Source organism: Dipteris shenzhenensis, chromosome 9 (assembly GCF_047967505.1).
Source record: "Dipteris shenzhenensis isolate YYH24624 ecotype China chromosome 9, Dip_SZ_1.0, whole genome shotgun sequence".
Taxonomy (NCBI): Eukaryota; Viridiplantae; Streptophyta; class Polypodiopsida; order Gleicheniales; family Dipteridaceae; genus Dipteris; species Dipteris shenzhenensis.
In genome coordinates, this window is record NC_141604.1 from 17,453,548 (window position 1) to 17,473,111 (window position 19,564).

The 19,564-nt window shown below is 45.5% G+C and overlaps 2 protein-coding genes across 2 annotated transcripts; both read left to right on the forward strand.

Annotated features, from left to right (window-relative positions):
* Positions 1-1,890: 1,890 nt before the first annotated feature.
* Positions 1,891-19,163, forward strand: LOC147898302 (cytochrome c oxidase assembly protein CtaG / Cox11 family). Its single transcript, XM_087379346.1, has 6 exons — positions 1,891-2,511; positions 2,662-2,714; positions 3,831-3,903; positions 4,155-4,259; positions 18,460-18,540; positions 18,657-19,163. The coding sequence occupies exons 1-6, from the start codon at positions 1,963-1,965 to the stop codon at positions 18,789-18,791; spliced, it is 996 nt and encodes a 331-aa protein (XP_087235472.1). The 5' UTR covers positions 1,891-1,962; the 3' UTR covers positions 18,792-19,163.
* LOC147898303 (uncharacterized) lies at positions 5,807-7,933 on the forward strand. Its single transcript, XM_087378822.1, has 3 exons — positions 5,807-5,977; positions 6,371-7,263; positions 7,492-7,933. The coding sequence occupies exons 1-3, from the start codon at positions 5,807-5,809 to the stop codon at positions 7,931-7,933; spliced, it is 1,506 nt and encodes a 501-aa protein (XP_087234948.1).
* Positions 19,164-19,564: the final 401 nt, after the last annotated feature.

Consider the following 19,564-nt stretch of genomic DNA (forward strand, 5'->3'; position numbering starts at 1 on the left):
ACCTATGACAAGCGAGGGCAAATTAATGTATGGTCGATTAATCCATGACAAGCGAGGGCGAACTAACATAAGACGAAATCGAGAAGGTTCTCAGAAATCTAGAAAGTTTGTATCGCCGCCCTGAGTGAGTATATGAGGGGGAAGGGGGGTAGGGGAAGGCAGGGAGGGGGAGAGAGGGGGAGGGAGACGGAGACGGAGGGAGAGGGGAGGGCTGAGTGGAAGAAGGGGAGGGAGATGAAGGAATTGAGCGGAGGGGAGGGCTGAGAGGAGGGAGAGGGGGGAGGGGCTGAGCAGAGGGTGAGGGTGGAGGGAGAGGGGAGCGCAAGGCATGAAGGGAGAGGGAGAGGGAGAGGAGAGGACTGAGCGGAAGGAGAGGTGGGAGAGGGGACGGCTGAGCGGAAGGAGCATAGGGAGGGGAGGGGAGGGGAGGAGTAGGCGTAGTAATGGAAGAGGCCAAAAGGCAGAGGCGAGGAGCGATGGAGGAGAGAGGAGCGAAGGGCTGAGGAGGGAGGATCGCAAACACAAGTTAATTCAAAAATTACCTTAGCTTAATTGAGGATCAATGGGGGGGTGCGCGATAGACATTAATTAATTAATAGGAAAAGTACGAGGAGCGATTAGAATAGTAGCATTCATTTTACTTTGGATTTTGAAAATTCACATGAATTAAGTGGACATCATTAAGCTAAGGCCAATACTTAATTAAAGAGACCTAGCATAAGCCACATAACCTAGTGTAACCCTCCCCCTCTTAGTGCAGCCCTATCTCTCACCCTCGCTTCCCACTGTCTCTCCCTCTTGAGCACGCTACTCTTTATAACATAATGGTTACGGTATTTGGACAGGGTTGCCAGTTCCGAAGTGTATGGCCATTGGTCTCCAAGGGCTTTGATCTTCTCGCAACTTTCAACATGGTAGATCACTTGCATTCAAAAGCTTTGATCCCCTTCGAGTTCGGCAATGCTATGACAAACTCGTGCCTCGACTCTGTGCTAAGTTTGCGAATGCTGTGACAAACTCGTGCCTCTATTCTATGCCAAGTTTGCGAACAAAATTATAGACGAGCACTAGTCCAAGGCTCATGACAATGCCAATTCCTTGGATTTCATGCCCCCTCTCCCCACCCTTTCTAATCTCGATCTGCTCCATGCTCACAATTGAACGTTGCAAAATCAATCAGCCTCACAAGCGGTGGCTACAACAATAATCAGCTACACTTGCGATCAACACCAAAAAATGACCCAATCATTCTGCCTTCAAGAACATTCGTCAACCAACATGACGTGGCCTGGTAGCTTTCTCAGACAGGACAAGTATAATCCCTTGCTCCATCCCAACGATTTGCCCAAAGTGAAGAGAAAGCTCGTGAACGTCAAAGGAGAAAGGGGTTGGGCTTAGCAGAGGAGGGCGAGCCGATGCACGGAGGCGACATAAATGTTTGCCCTATGTCTTTCACCTTTATTTCATATTAGGGCGCTCTTGTTTGTTTTCCACATACACACACATGCGCGTGCGTGCATGCACACACACACATACACATGATTGATGACGAAGGGCCAACCGCATGTGGCTTACGCTAAGGCTTTTCACACGTTGAGGAGGAAACAAATGCTAAGGTGGCGGGCGGGTGCGGTGGTTCACACCACCAGAAGTACAAGCTAAATATTCTGATGCGACATTGAATGCCAACAAATTCTAATTGGTCTAGTGGATAAACGACAATTTTTGTTGAGCCGCCCACCGATGGGCACAAGAATTTTCTTGTCGGACGTCCAAGGCCTTGCTTCGTTATTGGGCCACGTAGGTCGACGCACGTGTTCTTCCCTTGTTCTGGGGGGCTGTCGGAATTGGTGTCCGGGCAAAGTGCAGCCGAAGAGGCTCTCGAGAAAATCAAACGCGGGCAGCCAGCTCAGTAAGGGAGACCCCCACCTCTCCTCCGCTAAGGTTATTTGGGACTCTCAAATGGGACACTATGTTTGGCAGCGACCAGTGGGTTGCCTAAACTTTAAAAATTGGGAGCAGCTCTCACCCATTTCATTTCGTACTTTTACTAACAGGATGTTGCAGAGCTGCTCATTTCTTTCGAGTAAGTCCGCCCGTTCCCTGTTTTGCCGTCTTGGAAGTTTTGCGTCACGTTGGCCTTCTCCTACACCTGTTCCCATCTCCAGGGATCGGCATCCTGGAGTCCAAAAAAATGTTTTCTCCAATTTCAGTTGTTATGACAGGAATGCACTTGTCATGTTCGAAAATGACTTTCCATGCCTCGGGAAACTATCTTCCGATGCTTTTCGCTCGCAATCGTATGCGACCTTGTCCAAATCGGCCGAACGCGTCAGTTCTAAGCATTCTACTGGCGTTAGCAGTCAGAACTTGCAAAAGAGATCACAGGCAACACTTATGTATCTCATTGCTCTTGTGATGGCAATGGTTGGCTGCTCATATGCAGCTGTTCCCCTTTATAGAAAGTTTTGCCAGGCTACTGGTTATGGTGGAACTGTAAGGAGGCGTGAGGTAAGCCAATGTTCATTGCTTGCATTCGAAATGCGGATATGCCTTACTTTCTTGATTCTCAGCTTGCCTTACTCTTGCAGGTTTTTTGCAGTTTTTACATAAACTGGATAAATCACCTATGTGTTGATGGATGATTGTACGGTTTGGCAGACTGTAGAGGAAAAGATTGCACGACACGTACAAGATGATAGCGAAGCAACAAGGTGATAATCTTGGACTTATTCGTTTGTTTTAAAAGTGATATATAATATTTGCTAGGTTTAAACAAAACCGTCCCACACGTGTAGACACGAAGGTCCTGGTATCACTGAAACATACAATTTTACAGTTAGAAACCCAGTAGAGATTGCTGCTTTTTGTGATGAGTCACGACACCTGCTTTTCCGACCCTGTTCCATGGTCTCAACCCAATTGTAGACTTCTCAGCTCTCTCTCTCTTTGATGGCCATAAAAGGGCATATTCCTTAAATTTTTGTAACACACATTAAAGTTTCTGGAATATCATTGATATTTTTTCTTCTGTCATTAAAGTTTATACTATGGTCTATACCTACGTTGGGTGCTGATGTCATAGTAGTTAGTCCCTGCTATGCATGATGGAGTTTATGGTTTTCAACCTCTCTTGAGATTGTGAAAAACGACTGTGTGTTGTATTTTCTTTGGGTGTGTTCCTGAATTCATCTAGATATATGTTCCTGCCATATTAGAGGACGTGCAAATTTCACCTTGTGAAGTTTTCATCTGTGTTGCCTGGATGCATGTAGACGTATCTTACTTGCTAGTCCTGGATCCATGAGTATTAGCTTCTATATTCAGACCTCCTCATGTGGTTTGCTTGTTTGTCACTATATTGGCACCATATTCTTTGTCCTATCCCAAGTAGGTTACAAAGCTCAGGTTTTGAAGGTGGCCTCGCCTTCCTACACTCTCAAGTTGTCTGTACAAGTCGATCTCGTAGCAGGGTCTAAAGTAGGTACTGCTGGTCCATGGCTAGGAATGCGTGTCATGGTAGGAAAGAACTTCCGGTAGATTCTTGTGAGATTCTTGGCTACTACTCTTTGAGGTTTGGAGGTTGAGATTTATTATCAACATGTCTGTTCCGGCTACTTGCAAGTCAATTTTAAGAATTTTCTGTGGTATGCCCCTGATAGTTTTTTGGTTCTTAGACAGCCTCTTCTTTAGCTGTTTGGTATGTTTTAGTGACAAAGCTTTATAAAAAAACCGCCTTGAGTAGTGTCCTGAATTAGACAGGGTCTTTTTAAATTTATATTCACCATTGCTGGGACCAAACTGGTGGATCATGTTGTGAGTGTTCTCAGGCAGCTGGCAGTACAGTTCAATGCTGATGTTGCAGATGGTCTGCCGTGGAAATTCACACCAACCCAGCGGGAGGTACTTATTGCAATCCTTTTAAGCTGATGACCGCACTGAAAAAAAGTACCTGTATGGAGTATTGCCCACACATTGCCCCAGCACCGTTAATATCTCTTTTTGTTTGCTTGTACCAGCTTTTCTGTGTTTTTACTCAACATTGAGCTTTGTGAACGACATTTTGGCAATGTAAGCAATGGTTTTCTCACTCTGCTGATGCTGTTTGCTGACGCTTCCTCCCAATTTTCTGTTTGCTGAGGTGACATCTGCAGGTTAAAGTGAAGCCAGGACAAAGCACACTTGCTTTCTATACGGCAGAGAACCTGAGTTCTAAGCCCATCACGGGTGTTTCCACATACAATGTTACACCAATGAAGGTTGTCACAGAATCATATGCCTTAGTTTTGGAAGTTTTCTTGATGCCATTAAAAAATGTTGATCATGTACCTCGGTCCTCCAGACTGCTGAAAGGCAGGCATGTTATACTGTTCAGTGGGGTGTTTGTTGTTCTGCTGATAACAATTTGAAAAGAGAGGGAGAGGAACGCACACACCTTTCCTGTATTCTTTTAAAGTTAGTCTGGCAACCTATTCGAATCTGTATTTTTTCACTTAGATGATGTAGTGAACAAAGTGGCAAATTAGTTCTCCTGGTGGACAGAGCATTCCTACTTCTGCCAGCGGCATTAGGTGTGGAGTTTGTGCAGTGAATTACCAGAAACGTTGCGAGAAATGTTTAGTGAAACATGTTTCTTAGGTTTTAAACATAAATGTTTTGTAATTTTGGTAGGAGTTCGAGCTAGAAGAAGCGCGCTCTATTTATACATGCAAAGTACATGTTATATAAAGTATGTTGGAATGGTCACCTCCCTATCTGTAAGCTCCCATATGAGGAGAGCATGGGGGAGGTAGACCTGGAGATATTCATGGGCAGCACATGAGCTGCCATGTGGGCAGCTGTCAAAACAATAGTACGGACGTGTACGGGCAGGACATGGCGCCGGCAAAAGGCTGCAACATGGTGCAGCAAAACAGGGGTCTATGGGCAGGTATACAGCCTGCAGGAGGGTCTCCAGCAGCAACAAAGGGCAGCCTAGCAGCAGCCCAAAAGGGCCTGGCTAGGGCCCTTATATAGGGCTGGTTAGACTAGCCAACCAGGTCGGCCAGTCTGGTCGGCCAGGATGAGACTGGCTGGTCGGTTTTTGGCAGCCCCCTTGGGGGCCTATAAAAGGAGAGGCCTCAGGCCTCATTTATCATCCAACATTCAGCAGGAAAGGAGCAGACAGGAGCAGTCAGATTCCACTCCCTTGGGCCTCACACTGGGGGTGAAGGAGAGTGGAAGGTGTGCTGCAGACTGAGTTCCCTAGAGGCTGGACCTTGGCTGTCTTCTAGGGCAGCAAGGTGTTGTGATCATATCACTTGGAGCTCCAACGCCAATTGAACGACGAACAGGAGCGCAAGTGCATCGTGGACGCAGGTTCGTTAGCGCATCATGCATGACGATAGTAGCCCCTTTTGTTCGTGGATTCACTAGTCCCTTTGGTTCGTATACAGCTCGCTGGCCTTTTGTTCATTGGCAGAATTTCTACGTGCTCCTTCTTGCCATGTGTCGTTGCGTTGGAGCCTGGCAAGTAGATTGCTGCATGCATGATGCTGCTAATTGCTAGCTAGCTAGCTATTAGCTAGCTGCTGTGAGCATTGGAAGCAGTTGGCTGGTCATGTTCATTAGTATACGTATTACTTACTACTACATTCACGATTCACAATAAAAAATTTATTGTAAATTGTCTTGCAAGCTTGAAGCAACAGATAATCAAAGGGATTATTGGTTGTCTCGCAGGTCAAAGACTTGAAGTGTCAGAGGGCTACAGAGTAACGCGTAACCAGTTCCAACTTCCAAGGACTTAAGATAGTATAGCTTAGAGATGGGGCGAGCAAAGGACACTGTTTGGGAGCAAGTGCATGTGGAGCAACAGTATGGTGCTTCGGGTTCGAAACAATGGAAGTGTAAGCATTGTGGTGGCTCATTTTGTGGTAGTGCACCTCGTGTAAGGGCACATCTTCTTGGTATCATTGGAAAGGGTGTCAATCCATGTGTATGAGAAGTTCTAGATGATGTAATTCTTTCCTTGGGAGGCACACCAAGTGGCCCGTCAAAGAGGGCACGAGTTGAGGCCTCATCAACACTAGTAGGTCCTGGATCTCCTCCCAAGAGTCCCGTTATATCTGTGACATCTGGACCCCCTCCTCCACTTTCACCACCTACACAAGGGGCTTCTTTTTCTATTGGTAGTGCTTCCACTAGATGGGCATCAGTGCGAGTTGTGAAGCCTCCAAGGTTTCCAAATTCAACCAGGTTACCACCTAGGCCAGGGACTTTACGAGCCAGTTGGGTCACAACTTTGCTTGCATCTGCTCGTTGGGCAACTCGCAAACTCTTTTATGAGTGTGACCTTTCCTTTAACCTTGCTCGTACTCCAGCTTTTTAGGAGTTTGTTCAGGCAGTGGCCGAGGCTGGCCCTTCATTTAGGGCTCCATCTTCAGAGACTTTACGCACTGGGGAGCTGAAAGCAGAGGTCTTGCAAGTTGAGAAGGAGCTGCAGCCTATTAAGGCATCATGGGGTAGATACGGGTGCTCCATTTTGTGTGATGGGTGGTCAGATACCAGGAGGCGCCCGCTCATTACCATTCTTGTATCATCTTGCGTGGGTACTATGTTTTTGAGATCCATAGATGCATCAAATGAATCTCATACAGGTGAGTACATTTACAGCCACATTAAGAAGGCAGTAGAGGATGTGGGGCCTCAGAATATGGTACAGGTGGTTACAGATAATGCAAGTAACTGTCAGCGCATGGGTGCACTACTTGAGAGTGACTATCCGCATATCTTTTGGACTCGCTGTGCTGCACACAGTTTGGATCTTCTTATAGAGGACATAGGGAAGCTTCCTTGGATTTCCTCGGTGGTTGACAAGGCACGGAGCATGGAGACTTTCTTGACAAGGAAGCATAGAGCCCTTGCAAATTTTCGGCAACATAGCTCCCATGAGATTCTGAAGCCCTCAAAGACCCACTTTGCCTATCTCTTCATAGTCTTGTCACGCTTGGTAAAGGTGAAGCCTAACTTAAGGCGCATGGTAGTCAGTGAGGAATGGTTGAGCTGGGATAAGTCTAGCAAACCAAAGGCACGTGCCTTTGAGGACATTGTGTTTGATGGTGATTTTTGGCATGCAGCTGAGGAGATTGTGGGGATTGTGCAGCCCCTTTTCAGTACCCTTAGACTTGTTGATAGAGAAGGATGCACAATTGGACTTGTGTATGAGTTCATGGAAAAGGTTGGAGAGGCATTGAAAGGGTGCACATGGCTTGATGCAACAAGGTAAATGCAAATCAGGAATCTTGACTTTTCAATTCATTGTTGGCTGCAATTAATTTTCTTATTTGCAGCTTTAAGGCTTTGCATGTATGATGTTACATTTGTATTTAGAATCTAGAATCTAGATTCTAGGTTTGCAGCAACCTAAATATATTTCATTTGCACCCTACAGAGAGCAAGAGATTATGGCCTTGTGGGAAAAAAGATGGACATGGTTCCATAGGTCTACAGAGAGCAAGAGATTATGGCCTTGTGGGAAAAAAGATCGACATGGTTCCATAGGCCTATTCATGCAGTAGCACACATTTTGCATCCTCTATGGAGGAGGGAGGACCAATCGGATGATGTTGAGTTGACTGCAGGGTGGACAGGTTTCCTTGAACGTGCATATCAAGATGCAATATTGCAAGATGCTTTGGAGGACCAACTCCTCTCATTTAGGAACTCCTTTGGGGAGTTTGGATCAGCTCGTGCATGTCTCCGTGATGATCAGTTGAGGCCTGTTACTTGGTGGGAGAAGTATGGTTGGGGCACGCCAGAGTTGAAGCGCATTGTCCTCCGAGTCCTTTCACAAGATTGCTCATCTAGCGCCTGTGAAAGGAATTGGAGTGTGTTCTCACTTATACACACTAAAAAAAGGAATAGACTAGGCACTGGACAACTTGACAAGTAATTCATATTCGGCCTCTCACTTAATTAAAGAAATACCGAAAGGGGCGCCAAGGTTTGGGGCCAATATGTGTCTTTGTCTTGGTGCAGGGGCACTCTAGCTCCCAATCTGCTACAAATACTTTGGCTGAATTGTTAATGTAACAGTGTTGACTGGTTACTTGTTAGTTTTACTGCCCTTTGAATTATTGAAGGCCGGTTTCAGCAGTAACGGACCCAACTCCTCAAAAGTTAGAGCTTTGGTCCTCTTTCCTGTTGTCATAGTTGTCACAAAGCTTTTGAACCTCCGAGGTAGCCTCCTCAATATTATCAAGGCCAAATGGCATGAGTCCACCTTCTGACCAACTGATGCCAATTGATTCCTCACCACCTTGACCTTTGTCAAGTGGTCATGTACCGAATCTCCCTCTTATCAAGATTGTTGAGTTGATGCTGAAGAAGCAAAATCCGGGAGGTGTTATCTGTCTTGTACAAGTCCTGCAGAGTGACGCACGCCTCTACTGTCGTCTCGGCCATATGGATGTGAGGAAGCACAAAGTCCGCCGTAGTCCCTATGATCAATGCTAGGGCATGGGCATCTCTGTCTTCCCAAGTTTCGATCTCCTCTCTGTCTACTGCCATGAGTATCTTCCCCTGTCTGTCCACCATGTCCTCCGGCTGTGTCTCCACTCCTGTTGTTAGTTTCCATAGCTTCCGAGCGACTAAATGACTCCGGATCTTCACCTTCCAGATCGGGTAGTTTGTCTTGTCTAGTTTCCCAGACTCTCCAAAGTTAGGGATAATGAATGAAAGAAAACTGGGGGAGGAGGAAGGGAGAGCAAGGGCTGAAGAGGCTGTATAAGTCGACATCTCTGTTGCTTAACCACACAGCAAAGTCAACCAAACTCAATCTTCAGTAGACCAGAACTCTTACTGCTCGCAAGGGCATTATCCTCCAGTCGTGGAAGTTGATTCCCAAGAGATTCTGAATCAGGGTCGTCCTTCAGCAAGGTCCTTGCCTTCTGTAAGGTACTGTATCTCTAATTTACGAAACTCTTTCATGCGTGGATACAAGTCACGTCTGATCTTCTCCTACATTAGCACAATCACGGGCGATGGCATTCGATTATTCCCCCCAGCCAAATTCTCTAGGATAGCTATCGTCAGATATCTCTACGTTATTTTCCCTTCATTCCTATCCATGAGACCCTCAATTCCCTAGATAGTTCTCCCTGCCAAATGTCATCATTATAGCCTCTCCACTTGGTGCACCTTTTTACCCCTCTTTTGGGCACATTAAAATCCACTTGCCCCTTGGCATTATTGCACATCTAGGTGCACCTAGGCCTTAGCACTCAGAACTATCTAGTCAATGCCATTCCGCCCTCACCTAGGACCTTGGCAGTTACTTCTCTTGACCATTTTAATTACGCACATTAACTATTACAAAAGTTGGTCATCTAAGAGAAAATGCCCACTGATCTATCCGAGGTCATGCTATCTCGGCTAGAGCATAACATTCCTTCCCTCTTCAAGCATCAGCGTCCTCGATGATGAAATCTGGGAAAGCTCTCCGTAACTGGTATACGGATTCCCAGGTAGCTTCCGATAGAGGCTGACCATGCCATGCAACCAACACGGTGGGTATCTTCCGATTTCGTATCTGCATTGTTCCTCGGTCCAGGATTCTTGTTGGCTGGTGCCTTGCAATATCCTCTATCTCCTGAAACAAAACCACACCTTCGATTAGTGAGTCACCTGTATGCAAAAATTTCTTTAAGCGCGAAACATGAAAAACCGGGTGCACCTTACACCCCTGTGGCAATTCTAATTTATAGGCTACACTGCCTATTCTCTTTAGAACTAACCACGGCCCACAGTATCGAGGTGATAACTTAGCACACTCTCTTGAAGTTAACGACTTTGAGTGCGAAGGAACTCTGAGAAAAACTTTTTCTCCTTCCTTAAATACTCTTATAGACCGATTTTCATCCGCATACACCTTGGCTCTATCCATAGCCTGGCGGATATTAGCTCTCGCAAGTGCTAGCATCTCCCGCATCTGAACTACAAAGTTCGCGGCACTAGGCACTTTCTGAGGTACTCCAACTATAGTTGGATTGGCTGGTCTATAACCATAGTTCAGCTCAAACGGACTGAACCCAGTAGATGAATGTTTCCTATCATTGTAGGCAAACTCCAACAATGGCAACCACTTGTTCCATGTATGTTGCCTCAATGACACATATGCCCTCAGCATATCCTCTAAAGTTTGGTTGACTCTCTTCGTCTGACCATCCGTCTCAGGATGATCCCCACTACTCATTCCCAACTCAGTCCTTAGTGTCTCAAATACCGCTGTCCAAAAATGACCGGTAAATCTAACATCTCTGTCTAACACTATGGATCTAGGCAATCCATGCAGACGAAATATATGTCTAATAAACAAATCCGCCACTTGCGGGGCACTAATAGACTCTCTAGTCGGAATGAAGTGAGCCATCTTGGTTAGACGATCAACCACCACAAGGATAGAATTATACCCTCCTTGTGTTGCAGGTAGCCCTACAATAAAGTCCATGGAAATGCTCTCCCACTTACTTAGTGGTATCTCCAAGGGCTGTAAAAGTCCGGGTGGCTTCACCCGCTCGGCCTTACTTACCTGACACGAGAAACACCGTGTCACATATTCATGAATATGCTTTTTCATCTTTGGCCAAAAGAAATCTCGCTTCACGAGATCATATGTCTTCTCGACACCTGGATGTCCCGCACACGGGCTATCATGGCATTGTCGAATGACTCTCTGCCTGAGATCATTCTGACCAGGTACTACAACCTTGCCATTTCTAACTAGCATACCATCCCTTATGGTATATCTTGCATATGTTTGGCCTTTTCTGGATGCCAGGTCATCCTATCTCGGTCATTAGAGCACTCTCTAATATCGTGAAACTCAAGTTGTGCATAATGCGAGACAACGCATCAGCCACCTTATTGTCTTTTCCTCTTCGGTACCGAATCGTTAGATTAAACTCCTGCATGAGCTCTGCCCACCTAGCTTGGCGGCCCCTCAAGTCAGGCTGTTTACAAAAATGTTTCAGAGTATCATGATCTACATCCACATAAAACTCTGAACCATACAAATAATGCCTCCATGTTTTCAAAGCATGGATAACAGCATACAACTCTAATTCATGAGTTGGCCAATTCCTTTGAGAGGGAGAAAGCTTCTTGCTTTCAAAGGCTACTGGCCTTCCCTCTTGAAGGAGAACTGCTCCTACCGCAATGCCACTTGCATCGGTTTCTAGGAACAACGGTTTCTGGGGATCAACTATTTTTAACACCGGTCCTGAGACCACAGCTTGTTTTATGGTGTTAAAACTTTCCTGTTGATTCTGTCCCCAAATAAAAGGTACTTTATCTGAGGTCAGATTAGTCAATGGCGATACTATTCCGGAATATCCTTTGATATGCCTTCTATAAAACTGAACAAATTCCAAGAATGATCGCAACGCGGTCAGACTCTGAGGGATTGGCCAAGTTAGTATCGCAGCCACTTTCTTCAGATCCATTTCTACCCCCTGTGGAGTAATTATGAACCCTAAGTACTCAAGCCTAACCATACACAGTATAGTTTTCTTTTTATTCACATAAAGACTGGCTTTCCTCAAAGTACTGAACACTATCCTTAAGTGTTCACGATGTTCAGTAAGACTTTTACTGAATATCAGGATGTCGTCAATAAAATGTACTACGAACTTTTCGATATACGGACGTAGTAAATCGTTCATAAGCATGACGAAGGTCGCTGGAGCATTGGTAAGTCCGAAGGGCATTACCAAAAACTCATAATGACCAAACCTGCTTCTAAAAGCGGTTTTATGCACATCCTCGGCTCTAATCCGGATCTGATGATAGCCGCACTTAAGATCTATCTTGCTGAAAATCACGGCTCCATGTAATGCATCTAGCAAATCATCAATCCGAGCCATCGGATACCTGTGCTTAACAGTGATATTATTCAATGCTTTGTAATCTATACAGAGGCGAAACGTATCATCCTTTTTCCTCTTTAATATCACTGGCGAAGCAAAAGGTGAGAAACTTGGTTGAATCTGCCCCAACTTGAGGTATTCTTCCAGTTGCCTACGCACCTTCGCTTCTTCAGCAAAACTCATTCTATAGGGAGGTCTATTTACAGGTTCTGCCCTCGGGATCAGTTCAATCTTATGTTGAACTTTCCGCTCTGGAGGTAACCCATAAGGTAGTTCATTCCTAAAACATTCAGAGAACTCCTATGTTATAAGATTAGCTAGCTTGGCCACCTCACCACTTTGCGTAACATCAGTGCTAGCCGAAGAATCATCCACCGGCTCTACCGACGTTGTGCAAAGGAATAAAGACTCGACTTGAGCCTTTCTGATTTCCATCACGGAAACCAACGGTCCCTGAGGTATATCTTTTTTGCCTCGTAAGACATAAAGCACATCATTCATCTTGAATTGATATACGTGCTTTTTTCAATCAATGGCTGGATTCTTCCTAGAATGCCACGCCATTCCCAGGGCTATATCCGCATGAGCAAGCTTGGTCATTTCAAAATCAAGCTTCTCAGCATAGTCCTGAATCCGAAGCTCCAACTGGGTAACCCTTTGGTCCCATACTTCAGTTGAACTTCCATCGGCCATCCTGACTGTATACGCATAGTTAGATGGACTTGTCTTTAGTTTCAGCCTCTTCACGAGCTTGGAGTTAATCACATTGTGAGTTGACGCCGAGTCAAACAACACAATGACATCATGACTGGCCACTTGCCCTCTCATTTTAATTAACTCCGTATCATTGAAGGCCGTATACCCCGTTGCTGCGGGCTTAGATAGGATGTTATCAGGTGCACTCGTCACTAACTTAGCAACAGATACACATAACAAACAAGGTACTAACCTCTGAGAAGGTCCCGCCAGTTGCATCTGCATATGTTCCGCACTGGGACTCTCCTGCATTTCTACGTCGCATTCAGATAGTCGCATTCAGATATTATCATATTAGCCGTGCGATGGTCTTTATTCAGTGCACAATCCTTCCACTGATGTCGCTGAAGGCAGCCGAAGCACAATCCTTCCTTTCTAGCTTTCTCTTTTTGTTCAGGGGTCAATGAGGACTTTGACCAAGCCCGGGCTGCCATTGGAGTTATTTTCCTTTTCACCCCAACGGTGGTACTTGTTTTTACTGGTCCCTCAACCGGCTTCACCTGCTTGGTTTGGCCACTTGGCTGTGAGACACTTGTCTTTGAAACCCATTTCCTCTGAAATCCCCCTTTTCTCGGGTGCTCATACTGAGTCCCTGCCTGCACAAATCCACCAGATCTGCCTCTGGCATCCTCATAGTTCAGGGCTACTGCTATAGATTCATCTAGCGTAGTCACATATTTAGCCCGAACTTCCATTTTGATCTTGTCGTTCAGTCCATAGATATAGTCTTTTAACTGAACCGACATAGGGAGAGGGTCTGTTATCTTCATGACACATTCCCTGAATTTGTCAGTGTACTTTGCCACTGACAAGCTCCTCTGACGAAGATTTCTATAAGCATCCCAAGCTCGGGATTCTTCATCAGGTGGGAGAAAGTGTTTCTTGAATTCAGCTTTAAACCCTTCCCAGGTGGTTGGAGCAACTTGATCCTTCTGTTGCTTCATCCACCATAGTTTCACAAATGGAAAGGGGTTTCTTTTTTTTTTTTTTTTTTCTCTTCTTTAAAAAAAAAAAAAAAAATATATATATATACTCTCTCCCTTTTCTGTTTTTCCCTTTTTTTTTTTTTCAACACGCCAAACTCCAAAGTAATATATATATACAACTTTTCGAATTTCTCTTTGCGGTACGCAATAACAGAGTGGAAATCGAAAAACTAGAAACTCAAACGAAAGGAAAAAGATGCTCCCTGGTAATTACTCCTAACCAAGATTTCGCTTTCTTTCTGACTGTTGAAGCTCTGCACGATCAATTTCCCAATTTGCTTATGCGTAGCCTGCAACTACAGCTTGCCTTCCTGTGTCTACTTTCGAATCAGCATCCAGTCACGAACCACGAACTAGCTCTTCCCTTTGGCTATCTGGTTCGACCGATTGACCCGCAAGCTGCGTTGAGGCCTTCAAAGATCATACGTGAAGTAAGTCTTCACCCGCAAGCTACTCGTCAAGGATTCCAGATCGTGCGCTGCCTTACGGGACATAGGCCGATTCCAATTCCAGATCGTGTTAATTAGATCCTACACCTTCACCTACGAATATCCACGTCCCCTCTGCGCTGCAGTTTCGATTTAGAAAAACCCGCCTGGTTTCTTTCCCGTCAGCGCGTCACCCACACCGGTCGTCGTAGCAGAAGACCAAACAAAATTGGCCGTCCACCATCCCTTCACGCACCGCCTTGGCCTAGGTGAGGATGAGCTCGTCAGCTTTCCATTGATCTTTTTCTTGCCTTGGCTCTGATACCAAATTGTAAGGTACTCTATCTCTAATTTACGAAACTCTTTCATGCGTGGATACAAGTCACGTCTGATCTTCTCCTACATTAGCACAATCACGGGCGATGGCATTCGATTATTCCCCCCAGCCAAATTCTCTAGGATAGCTATCGTCAGATATCTCTACGTTATTTTCCCTTCATTCCTATCCATGAGACCCTCAATTCCCTAGATAGTTCTCCCTGCCAAATGTCATCATTATAGCCTCTCCACTTGGTGCACCTTTTTACCCCTCTCTTGGGCACATTAAAATCCACTTGCCCCTTGGCATTATTGCACATCTAGGTGCACCTAGGCCTTAGCACTCAGAACTATCTAGTCAATGCCATTCCGCCCTCACCTAGGACCTTGGCAGTTACTTCTCTTGACCATTTTAATTACGCACATTAACTATTACAAAAGTTGGTCATCTAAGAGAAAATGCCCACCGATCTATCCGAGGTCATGCTATCTCGGCTAGAGCATAACACCTTCAGGCTCCCACATGTGTGAGCCTCCTACTTGGGCTTTGATACCATGTTAGGAATCACCCAACAGAGGGTACGCATGACAGAAAACCGATAGAATTGCCCAGGAGCTCAGATAGTGCGGTGTGGGGTGTGGAATCACAAACTTCTTAACTTAATGTGCATTTGGTGTGCAAGCCAGTAAATAGACAATGCTTAGAGACGAATATAGAAGCAACACTCTATATTTCCGTCCGTCCACAAAGTTGGACAGGATACAATACCAAAATGTTCTACTAGATGTCAAGCACTTTTAGATCTCTGAGTCCGCGTGCTCCACCTCAAGCGTATGTAGACTCTCTGTCCAGAGTGTTCTTCTCCACCTTACTGCCTATGAATCAGCCTAGGTGGGCAGCACCTTGCCGAGCTAGGTCTGCAACTCTCCAGCCTCTATGTCCCCTTGGATGTAGGCTCATAGGCTGCCGGTCTGCTGCTCCTTCTGCTCCCTGAAGTGCTGCTGCAGAAGATGATCAAATGACCTTTTATAGGGCACAAGGCCCTTGAACCAACCGACCTCATCTGGCCGACCAGACTGCCCCTACCCACCCGACCTGCTGGTCTGTAAACCCCGACCAGTGGGCAGCCCATTTGCTGCCCCATGCTGGCCCGCCTTGCCACGTGGCCTTCAGCCACTGTCACATGTACTGCCCTGCCCCAGTCGAAGCCTATTGCAGGCCCATGGCCTGACCAATGCCCCGCCTGGTCGCCTATGTACGGCCTGCTTCCACATAACATCTGCCAATGCTTGTAATGCAGTCCAGCCATGTTATGCCACTCCCTGGCATGCAGGACAATGACCCCATTTTTAGGGGATCTAGGAAAGAGGCTAGGAGGTCTCTTGCTAGCAAGGATGATGCTCCTACGTTGAGCCACCAGATCACCTCTGCGTTGGCAAGGCCAACTCCATTTACCTACACTGATGGAAGAGACAGCCTATCCCTTGGTTTTGGGTGATTCCCATGGACAATGTGAGATTCTGGCCACTAACACCGAACATGAGATTGCCACCATTAGCATGGAAAAGCATGATGCATTGACCAAAGTTGGTGGGTTTGGGATGAATGCCGATTCAAATAATGCACCTAGACTCCCACAAGGTTGTCATAGACAAGCATACATCAAAGGGCAATCAAAGTTTGAGCTGCTTAGCTTACATGCCATGCTCATGAAGCACACAGCAGAGATGCATTCATTCGGGACAGAACTTAATGGTGGGGATGGAAGCCAGGCCAAGTATGCAGATTTCAGGGGTAATACCCAATGTCAGAGCCCTACAGCTGATGCAGGGGTAATACCTGATGTCAGAGCCCTACCGCTTATATGTTCATGACCACTGCCACAAAAGCTGCTAGTACATGCTACAACCTGGAAATGACAGCAAAAATTATGAAGACAATGGACAGCAAAATAAAGATGGCTGTTATGACAATTTAGAAAGTGATGGCGAGCAGCCCTTGGTCTAAGTAGTTACTGTCTCCAGCAGTACATTAGTGCACCTCAGCAAGATAATGCAGATCTGCAACTTGATGGAAAAGGTGCACATGAAGTGCTATTGCAGGAGACCAAGGTAAGTCTGTGGTTGGGGATGAGCAAACACAACAGAAGTTGAGGATCATGAAGGGCAAAGGCGATCAGCTTCTTTCTGAGGGTGGTGATCTCATAGGGCATGATTATGCTACCTCCTTGCCAATAGAGCACCAAGGTACACTAATGTATGGGGATTTTACTGCAAGCCCCACACAAGGTGCACGGTAGGCAACAGGCAGAGTATTTATTACACAACCAGCCAGATCCTTCCACATATGGGAAGCCTGTTAGTGAGCAGTCCACCATGATCTTGCCCATTGGAGATTTCAGCCAGAGACTTCCACCAATGACTCTTCCAAGTGGGGATGCCTTTGAGTTACATGCAGGGGATAGAGGCCGGTCTTCACTATTGCTTTGTGTGGATGCTTTTGGGAGAGCCTGTCCCTCGAGCATTTATTTGTCAGATTTGTTTCAGCACGATGCCAATTGGGCTCAGTCTCAATCAGACAAAAGGCTCTGCATAGAGCCTAGACCACCTGGACAGCAAATGCAGCCCGGACAGATTTATGTGAAAGGATGCCATATGCCCAATGCGCACATGCATTCGTGGGGTGAGTGGGACATTGATGTTCCCTTGTCAAATCTGCACCATGCTTACATGGGCCTACCATTTGAGGTCAGAGATAAGTGGGAAGAATGGCTCTCAGCTTTGGAAGGATAATTCAGATTATATTGAATGGATGATGAGGGCGATTCTTTATGATGGCATGCACCATGCCCACACCTGGTTGAAGATGAGTCTTGGGAGCTGTACACATGGGCAGCCTTCAAAGACCTCATGGCTGTCATGGCTAGAAGGAAATTACAGTGGTACAGTGGCCTACAGCCTAGTGTTGAAGGCCTTACACGTGAGGGTTGAAGACCCCTGGAATGTTGAGGAAGCACAATAACTTCTGGAACTGTTTGAACCTGAATATAGCATCTATAATGAAGATGATTTTCAGTCTGTTGCATTTGGGCAAGACACTAGAGCCAGAGATTCATTGGAAATATGGAAAAGCAATGAATGCTCTCAATGTAGGCACAAAGGGACAGCAAGGCATAAAGAGTTGTGCAAAGTAGACTCCATGGAGGCCAGCAATGGCTATGTGATTGTGGAGCTTCTTGATGATGAGCATGCTAGGTGGGATCAACGCTTACATGACTCAGGAGGTGCCACATCTATGGCAAAGAACTATCAGACTTTCCCTTTTGACCCAGTTGGCCTGCATGTTTATTCTGCAGCAGGGAGTTTTGGAGTTTAACCATCTCTTGCAATTTTGAGGACAAAATTATATTGAGCAGGGATGGTTGTAATGAAGGCCAAAAGCTGGCCAAGTTAGTGCTTGGGGATGTTTGAAAGATAGAGGTCAAAGCGGATAAGAAGTACTATATTATATAAGTACCCTCCCCTCATGTGGAATGTAGCTTTTGATGTGACATCTAATCCTATCTACTCCCCCCTCCTTCCTCCTATGTGCTGCCTACACTCTCTCTCCCAATCTCTCTCTATCTCTCTCTTCCCCTCGCCCTTCTCTCTCTCTCTCTCTTCCTCTCCCTCTACCCCTTTTCCTCACTTCTCACTCCTCCTCCACCTTCCTCTCTCCCTTACGCCAATTCTATCCTCTTCCTCCAACCTGCCCCTGCCTCCTTCATCACAGAAATTCACTCCTTTTATCTGCAACCATGTAGTTACCACCATAAAAACATTTCACATATAATGCACTTGTTTCTGTGGTCAATCAATTGTAGAGACTGACTATTCTCTGTTTAGCTTGTTTTTATATTTTCTGCTCAAGTAAAATGTTGGTGGGATTTAGAGACCAGAATCCCTGATATGGGTGTTGTTCTTTCTGCTTGTAGACTTTATGGTACATTGAGATCTGACCAAATTACATTTTTTCATTTTTGGAAATGATTTGGATCGTGGTACTTAAAAGGTTTTCGTATGCAGGCAGGGCTTTATTTCAACAAAATTCAGTGCTTCTGTTTTGAAGAGCAGAGGTTACTTCCTGGGGAGAAGATAGACATGCCTGTGAGTAATCATTGCATAGTCAATGGATATACTTAATAGTGCTATCATGCTTGTACACTTTGTTTTGTTTGTAGCCCTGAAAGCTCTTATGGCAAACTGATAATGTGAATGTGCAGGTTTTTTTCTATATTGATCCAGAGTTTGCTAAGGATCCAAAAATGGAGAATGTGAAATCCTTGATATTGTCATACACATTCTTTAAAGTTGAAGACAGTGAGGAGGAATCTAGCAATGCTACTCAATCCCATTAGATGCCACGCTTCCAGAGGCCTTCAACTTGGGTGATGTGGCCTTTGTCTGCATCCGCCGGATTAGCAGTGCAAGAGGACCCCATTTTGTGGCTAAAACTTGAAGGAGACAATGCACCCTGAAGTGAGACATCATGACATCTGAGCTTTGCTTGGAAGTGGTCTCATTTTTTATGTCATATCTTTATCAGAATTTTAAAGGATCTCTAGTCCGTGATTCAGATTTGGGAGGACTTTCTAGTCCATGAATGGCAGTGACTCATTCCACTTTCTCACACTGGTAACATGAATGCATGTTCGCTGACTTGTAATCCCTCCATCAAATAAGTGGATCGTCTGAAATTAAAAAATGCAACTTATGACTTGCATTGTTATTTTGCCATGCCAGATTTCCTTATGTTTGAAGTTCCTCTGTGAGGTTTAGGGTGAGAACGACATGATTTTGTTAGGAGAGCTTTCTAGTGCTTTTGCCTCTTCTTCTCTAAGGCTTGTTAGAACTTCAACCGCAAACTATTGTGCCTTATATAGCTCTGCTCAGTCCCTACAACCTACTCTACGTCTACTTCTACGTCTAATGCAAGCTAGCAAAGTTTAAAGCCAAAGCAACATACACAAAGGTCAAGGTAGGCTTTGCCCCCAATCCGCAAGACAAGCACTACCGCGATTTTGTTGCAAGAAAGAGAAACAAGGAAACCTCAAACTAACAGAGTATAGAATAGGCATTGACGGATTACCTACATTGCCTCACAAGCAATCAGTGACGACACAATAAAAGA